The following is an 8,189-nucleotide window of genomic DNA, read 5'->3' as shown; positions in this document are numbered from 1 at the left end:
GCAGCCTGCCATTTTACTTCCTAGCTGGCTTCCTGAATGACCATGGTGGCCGTGTCAGACTGACCTACTTGAGTCATGCACATTAAGGAGACAATCTCTGAATGAAGGATTGAATATGAAACCTTTATAACAAGTAGGTCCCTGGAACATAATACTTTTTTTCCTGGTTCAAGTTTAGGACTAAATGAAGAGGAATTGGAGAAGTTCCAAGGATAGTAATGAAAATGATTAAAGGACCGATGATGAAAGGTTCAAGGCATTGGGCTTACTTAGCTTGGAGAAGAGAAATCTGAGGGGTGATTTAATGGCAATCTTCAAGTACCGTACGTGGAGGGTTATTACAAGTATGGTAGCCAGCTGTTCCCCAGCTGTATGAAGAAAAACTGAACTAGAACTTCAGCGATGGGTTTCGGTTAGGTCAGGGATACCAGTGCTTCTCCAACTAAAGAAAAAGGTGGAAAACCATTATGGAGGACCATGAAAGAGTGGCGTTTTAGTGGACGTAATTTTGCCTAGATCAGCTAACATATTAGTATAGCAAAGGTTCATGGGAGAGTTATGGACCATGAACTAAAAATCAAGCAAATGTTGACCCTGGGGGATGGGCAGGCTGACGACCTCCTTCACCTCCTGGACCACAGGATTTAGTGAGCTCAGGTTGAGACCCAAAGAACTGTGGGGAGGGAAGGCACCTGTACACGTCGAGCCTCACTGCCCACAAGGCGGGAGCCTCCATGCAGCCTGTGGCACACAGAGACCTGCCGCCATCTGACTCTAGTGACTCCTCTTCTGACCCCACCTCACTACTGTGCCTGGTGCTGGGCAGGAGGCCCCAGGTGTAGGGCCATCAGGGACTGCAGACCTGGGAAGCGGGGCTTGTCCTGGGACCCTGGAAGGTTGCACCACAGCAACCCACACACACACATGGGCAGCTGCTGTGCCCTGTCAAACTCTGGCCTTGGCTTTAGTTCATCACCAACTCTCAATTATCAAGAACTTTATTCTTAATAAAATGACACTTTTAAAAAATGTTTTATTACAAAGCTTCTTTTAAAAAATGCTCAGCACGTTAACTCAAACTGGAATGACAAACAGGTGACAGTTTGGGGCAAAGGTTGCGCCTTGATATTTAAAAATAATGGGTACATCAATGCTCATTTTAACAACTGGCATAAAATCCCACTAATTGGCTAATAAAAACATACAAATACAGAACATTTAAAGTAGTAACAATTCAAGTGCTGGGCTTTTTACAAGAGTGAAAAGAAAGAAGTCTGTGTGAGGGTTTGTCACTCAAAGGTGAGACAATTCAGTGAGAAGGGGCTGCCAATCGCTACCTCCAATGGTGGGTTTTGCTATTGCTTAATTATCTCTATTGAAATGCCTCGTGGGACAGAGGCTACGGTGTGACAGAGAAGCTGCTTACTGAACAAGATTTCTCAGAAAGAGGCTTCTTTGCTTTTATTCCAAACTCTTCCAGACCTTTGAATTTTATTTAAAAGCTCATAGCTAGCAAAATATACAAGAAAAATAAAACTAAAAAATGTAAATTAAAAAATTCAAGTTTAAAAAACAAAAGCAAACGTAAGCTTGATCCTTTGCACTGTTGAATAAACACTTGAAGAGAAAGGAGAAGGAAGACAGAACCAGAGGTCTCCCACAGTGCTCAAGCTGGGAGGCCGATGCCTGTGCCAGTCGCTGGCTCTGGTTGCAGGTGACAGGGAAGCACAGCCAGGTTGCTGTCCTTGCTGAAGGGCGACAGGTACGCACACAAGATCTCCAGAAGTGCACGCTGAGCTGGGGAGCAGAGCTGCTCAGGACCGTCGTCTGCCAGCAATCTTGTGTGCTTTGCAGTTTCCTTTTTTAAACACAACCGTTTTATGCTTTCTTCTGGAAGTCCGCTCTTGCAGTAGACAGAAGGGGGGCTGGCGGTGATTGTCTCTGAGGTTCAGCGTCTCTAGCAGTGACCTCAGGGTGCGGTGGTGTCAGTGCTCCTTTGGGGTCAACCGGGCAAGCTGTGGAGACAGTCTGGGTTTTCAACAAGCTTCCATCTCTAGAAGAGGGCCTGGGGTCGCTGCCTTGGCTTTGCACGTTGGGAATGAGCTTCGTTTTCCACCTCAAGAAGGAACAAATGAAATGCTATTAATATGAACCTGCCACAGGCCTTTAAAAGACGGTAACTTGTATCACATAGCGTCTGTCATTTAAATTACCCATTCTGTTAAGTTGGTGATGGCTAAAATGGAGCACCAATGCTAGCCCAGAATCCCTCAGAATGCATTCCAGAATAGTTCTAAAACATTAACATTTTTACTTTGGCTCCATATATGTATACACAGAGTTAAGATGTGAGGTATATTTAAAGTGCTGGGTCTTGCTAAACAAACAGCATGTTTGAAAGACATCAGTAGGAGGAAATGGCTAAACAAGAACTGCAAAGGTGGGCAAGAGCCAGGTCAGGGAAAGCTTGGTCATTCTGAAGTAGGAGCTGATTTCAGTCCACAGTGGGGAGCTAGTGCATGATTCGACACAGTACTAGAATATTCCAATTAGAGCACTGCCAGGTTCCTCCCATCTTGACCAGCTCCCACACCCAGGATGTGCTACTCATTCCTACATTCTGAGGAATGGAATCATCTCCACTTCTGTGTAAGATCGTAGGATCCTCAAGATGTTTTCCTTCATAGCAGCTGACATCTCCTGTCAGCCTTGACATGGATACTTGGCAGGTATTTTAAAGTAACTACTACTAGACATTGGCAATAATGATTTTCAAACAGGAGAACCCTCAAATCCCCAGAGCTTTAATGATCTGGAATTTCAAAGGTGATTAAAAGTAAACACCATCATAGCAACAGAAGACAGGAAAGCAGAGGCCTGGCCAAGTTCAGCCCCTTCACTCCAAAGCACATATCTCTGAGGCTTTGAACTTGAGGCAGGGATACAGAAGTACTGTCTGTCACCATGTCACATCTGGGGCCTGTGACAGCCTCATTTGAACCTAACTCTCTGTGTCTATGACTGGGGTATTCTCCTTTGTAGGTAGAACTTCTTAGGAAAAAAAAAAAAAAGATCAAATAGTAGGGGCTTCTTGACACTTAAAAGAAATTAGACAATAAAAGGAAGTTCTGACAATTTGAAAATGAAAACACAGCTCTGGGTGGCCGAGTACTTTCCACAGGACTGCAGTACACAGTAGGAACATGATATGTGCCCACAGACTGTCTTGAGGAAGGGCTGGGAACCTCCCCACTGTGCACAGAGGGCAGTGGGCATGCTGGCTGGCACTTTACTGCTGTTCCTACCAAAGCTATCCCTAAAAATATCTGAACCGTGAAGAAATTGGCCGAGTGACCACTGAAAAACAAAACAAACCAAGAAAATGGGGGAGGAATCAGCTAAAATGTTTTGTTTTTGGTCTTTTTGAGACAGGGTCTCTTTGGAGCCCCAGCTGAACTGGAACTCACTATGTAGACCAGGCTGGCCCCAAACTCACAGAGATCCATCTGCCTCTGCTTCCCAAGTACTGGGATTAAAGGCATGCGCCACCATGCCCGGCCAGCTAAAATGTTTTAATCAAGAAGGTCTCCAGTGAAGATTTTAATTCTTACTCTGCGAAACTGACTTTTCCTTGTTTAATGGAAGTGCACAGTATAATAGAGTTGCAGTTTTTGTATTAACTGAGCAAGGATAGCAATCCTTAACACAGGAGAAGAAAAGAGCTTCCAAGAGCCATGCCCTTCCAATGACAGGCACAGGACTGAAGCCTGGTATGGGTGGGCCCTCAGGTCCCTATTTACAAGGTGCTTTTGCAAGGAGGATGTTCAAAGGCTTGGTCCGGGTTGCTCTTCCTGGGCAGGTTTTCCTCTCAGATACAGGAAAATATTCAGTTTCCTAGTAAGGTACAGCCTTGAAATCCTAGGCTACTGGCCTGAACTAGGCTGCCAGGATTTAGATTTGACTGGTCACTGGCAGTCAGGAATGTCTGTTACTGACGGAGACAGCCTGCCCCTGTGCTTGGTGTCTGCTCCTAACCCCAGGCACCAAGGAACTCTAAAGTCATGAGGTATAGACAACTTCTATGGCCCAGCTGTGACCCCCCACACGAAAGCAGAGCTGGATTCTTTCACATCTATAGTGCCTTGCATTCCTGGCTCAGTTTTCCACCCCTGACTATCTTACCTACAAGCATCCCCTCTCCCTTCTTGAGTTGAGCCCAGTGGTACCAGAACGGTCAAGACAAGCATGGCTGCCCAGAGGGTCTTTATCTCATAGACAAGACATAATTTGCCTGGAAAGAAACAGTCATTCCCTTCTATACTCTTACAGTTGGGCTATCATTATTTCATCATTCTGCAGGGTCACCTTGCAAATCCTCAACAAGTTAGCTGGCTTCAGAGGTTCTCTGCCTACCACCCTAGGGCTGCACTCCTCATGGGAACTGTCCTTTAAAGCCTCAAGGACAGCCCCTTTCTGTCCAACAAAACCGCTGGTCCTTGGCTACTCTGAAAATATGTTAAGTATCAGGCAGATCAACTCTTACCTCAAAATGGGAGAAATGGAAGCCTGGCATGGTAGTGCACACCTTTAATCCCAGCACTCAGGAGGCCAAGGCAGGTGGATCTCTATGAGTTCAAGGCCCGCCTGGTCTACAAAGCGAGTTCCAGGCCAGCTGGGGCTACAGGGAGACCCTGTCTCAAAAAGACCAGAAAAAAAAAAAAAAAGAAAAAAGGAGAAATGGGGGCCTTAAGTGTGTTGCTTTACAGATATAAAATGAGTCAGGTTGAGATTCTTTTTAAGAAACTGCAGGCATGAAACTCGAGAGATGGGTAATGTGGGCTGCTGCCTGGCAAGGGACAGGGCACCACCCACTGAAGCCTTCCTGAGCAGTCAAAGCAGCAATTACTGTGCCCTCAGCTTCAAAGGGAGCGTCTTGCCCTACCCTGGGAATAGCCAGGAGTGGCCATGTGGTCGTTTGTGCAGTGGATTGACAGCAGCACACAACACAAGGCTCCACCCACCCAGAACACTGACGCTCTTCTGGACCAAACACCCGGATAGCCCAGTGGAACCAGGAACTACTTGTGTCTTATGAAGAGCCTGAATGGAAAAGGCAGACTCAAAGATTTCTGGCAGGTAAATGGCTCTGAACTTCAGGCAGCTGGGACCTCAGGCCATGGCACAGACCTGAGAGGGAAAGAGATTCCTTCCCTGTGAGTGCAAATGTGGAATTCTATTAAAGGCCTGGTGTGCTTGGGCAGCCCAGCCCCTTCCCCCAGCTGTCTTCTGCTGGGACAGGCTGGCACTCCTGGCCACCTGGGTTCAAGGGATTGGCAGCTGTCCAGGCCAAGATGGGCAGCAAAGCCAGTCTCTAGGGACAAAATGTAGTCTCCTCTGAATATCATGAAGTACCAGTTCCTTGCTCAGAACTAGTGAGCAATGAGAAACAAACTTGGAATAAAGACCCATCCCCTAGTCCACAGGTCTCAGCATAAATGCTGCCAGAAGGGAGTAGGCACCTTAATGGGGTTTCAGTTATGATGACATCTTGAAGTGTCTTAGAGATTGGCTTTGTGAGAGGTAAAAGAGGTTTTAATGGCAAGAACTGCCTTATGGCAGCATACTATCTCTGTGCCAGCAGTCTGTTCTCAGAAATGGGGAAAACTGGCAAAAGCCTGTTACACCAGGGTGTGAACTCCTGTGTTGTACAGTTCATTCGAGGTGTGTGGAGGATGCCCTGCAGGATTCCAGAGCAGGAGGCAAGCATGGTAGAGTTGGTCAGGCCCTGTCTTTCAGTAGAGGAGACGGATGCAGATGACTATGAAGAGATTAGCCCAAGGTGACCCCTGTGGTGGCAGCACTGGGCCATTCCTCAAGCATCCTGGTTCCACTGCTTCACTGACTTCAAGGTGGCTGTGCCTGCCAAGAAGCCAGGCACTGGGACGTAAACTTTACACAATTTCATACCATCAGGACAGTGTTGCATGTCCCTACTTATTTACAGAAGAGGAAATCAATGGCCCAGTGAAGTAAATGGCTTGCTTAATGTCACCCAACCCACAGAGGGTGGAATTAGCTTTAGAGAAACACATGCTTTTGCCACCGTACTTTGGAACTAAACGACCATTACTTTTCCTTTCTCCCTCCTACCTTCCCTCTGTCTGTCCGTCCATCACTAGGCAACAGGACCTTTGTCCTGGTGGATATGGTCTACATCCAGATGCACTTCTGCCCAGCCCAAGATGCCCCACTGTTTGAAAGCAGACCAACATGGAGGAGCATGGGCACCCGTCAGCTCTGGATCCCCAAGCCCCTCAGTCCACACTGACCTACAAAAACTGGCTATAGCTCCTTGGCAGTAATGCCACTGGGGTTTGGGCAAAGGAAAAATGGAAATATGTAGTCAGGGAGCTTGACACTGAGTTTTGTTTCTGCAGCTGAATTAGTTCCACATTCAGGACTAACCCGTCCGTAACCACAGAGCTCTGAAGCAGAGTCCAGAGCTGTGGGAGGGAGGCAGGAAGGAGGAAGGGGTTGTCAGCCCTGGACTCAGGTTAGACCGAGGCAGGGTGCAAGTGTGCAACTTTCCCCTTGCATTAGTGAACATGAACTAGGACCAGTTAAACTAGATTTTGGCAGTGTCAAGGTGACTGAGGCAGGCCTGGGATGATTAGGAAATGGCTCCAGGGTATTTTGTGGCTTCTGTGCGCAGCTGTAACAATACTGAGCTTACACACTTTCCATTGGGCTGCTGCCGCTCTGTGACTGCTGGGTCTTCAATCTCCTGAGACATCTGGGGCAGGCTCTAGAGCAAAGTTCTGAATTAAGAGCACATCAGAGGGCACTTTAGTTATAGACTGAAGAGTGCCAATAGAACAACTAGGTAAGTTCAACCTCCAAATTCTTTAATCAGTCCACTCCACGAAGTACAACCTGGGTTTTCTTAGCAAGCTGCTGAGGCATACCAAGCCCCAGTTCCTTTCTGTGAAGTAGAGATGGTAACCTGCTCCTGCTCTGGGTATGTGGCAGAATGAAGGGAGAGCCACATGAAAGGTTGTAAATGCCTGATGTTCTGAAAGGGCAGTAAGCCTTGGGTTACTGTTTCTACCTACCTACAGTTCTGGACGACACTATATTTCCAATGCAAAGGCTCCTGTCATGTAAGTGACCAAAGTACCCTACACAAAGGGTAAGAATTTAAAAACCTACCATTTGCACATGACTCTAGCCACATTGTCATTACGTGGCCATCTCTGTTAAGACTGTGTGACAAGCCTCACTTTACCTGTCAGGTGTCTGATTTTCTAAGAAACATTACAATCAAGAGTCACTAGAACTTGGGCTTCCCTATCCCTCCAAAAGGGCTTGAGCAAGAAGAGACACAAGTGAACAATAGAGAACCCAGGAATGACCACTAAGCAAGGAATAGTGATAGTCTTTGTAGGACTTCTGTTAGAAAATAAAGAGCAATAGGGTATTCTATACAATGATTACAGTACCTCTGAGGGAACACGATGTCTTCTAAACACAATGGTAGCTGGAAAAAAGTCCGAGAAGAAGGAAAGCATTCCAGTTATGGGGAAAGTATCTAAAAACAACGAGTAGCCAGCTAGATGAGACTGAAACCCCCCAACTGGATCACTCTTGCTTCACACTTTTCTCTTGAGCACTGTATAGCAGAATGCAGTCTCTACTAGGTCTCCCAGAGCCTAGGCAGGAGCTCTAGGCAGCTCTACAATGAAAATTGTAAATTTTTAAAGAAAGATATTGGGGAAGACATCAGAAGATGGAAGGACCTCCCAAGCTCATGGATTGGAAGAATTAATATTGTGAAAATGACCATCCTACCAAGAGTCATTTATAGATTCAATGTAATGCCAATCAAAATCCCCAAGACATTTTCCACAGAATTGGAAAAAAACATCCTAAGAGTCATATGGAAGCACAAAAGACCCCGATAGCCAAAACAACCCTGAGCACTAAGAGCAATATCAGGGGGATTACTATACCAGATTTTTACCTGTATTACAGAGCTATAGTCATAAAAGCAACATGGTACTGGCAGAAAAATAGACCCATAGATCAATGGAACAAAATTGAAGACCCAAATATGAGTAAATGCAATTTCAGCCACCTGATATTTGACAAAGGGGCCAAAAACATTCACTGGAGGAAAGACAGCATGTTCA

General features: G+C 46.2%; 1 protein-coding gene across 4 annotated transcripts in view; it reads right to left on the bottom strand.

Annotated features, from left to right (window-relative positions):
* Window positions 1–1,013: 1,013 nt before the first annotated feature.
* The window catches only part of Lef1 (lymphoid enhancer binding factor 1), a 118,344-nt gene continuing 111,168 nt past the window's right edge, over window positions 1,014–8,189 (bottom strand). For all 4 annotated transcript variants that reach the window (XM_008843626.3, XM_008843619.3, XM_008843640.3 and 1 more), the window contains one exon: window positions 1,014–2,116. Coding sequence is in view for 2 of the 4 variants with exons in the window: in XM_008843619.3 (XP_008841841.1) it covers window positions 2,037–2,116 (80 nt within the window). In the remaining 2 variants the exon portion in view is untranslated. The remainder of the gene's footprint in view (window positions 2,117–8,189) is intronic.

This window comes from Nannospalax galili, unplaced genomic scaffold (assembly GCF_000622305.1).
Source record: "Nannospalax galili isolate Female #2095 unplaced genomic scaffold, S.galili_v1.0 scaffold571, whole genome shotgun sequence".
NCBI lineage: Eukaryota > Metazoa > Chordata > Mammalia > Rodentia > Spalacidae > Nannospalax > Nannospalax galili.
This window is presented reverse-complemented; position numbering and strand designations above follow the sequence as displayed.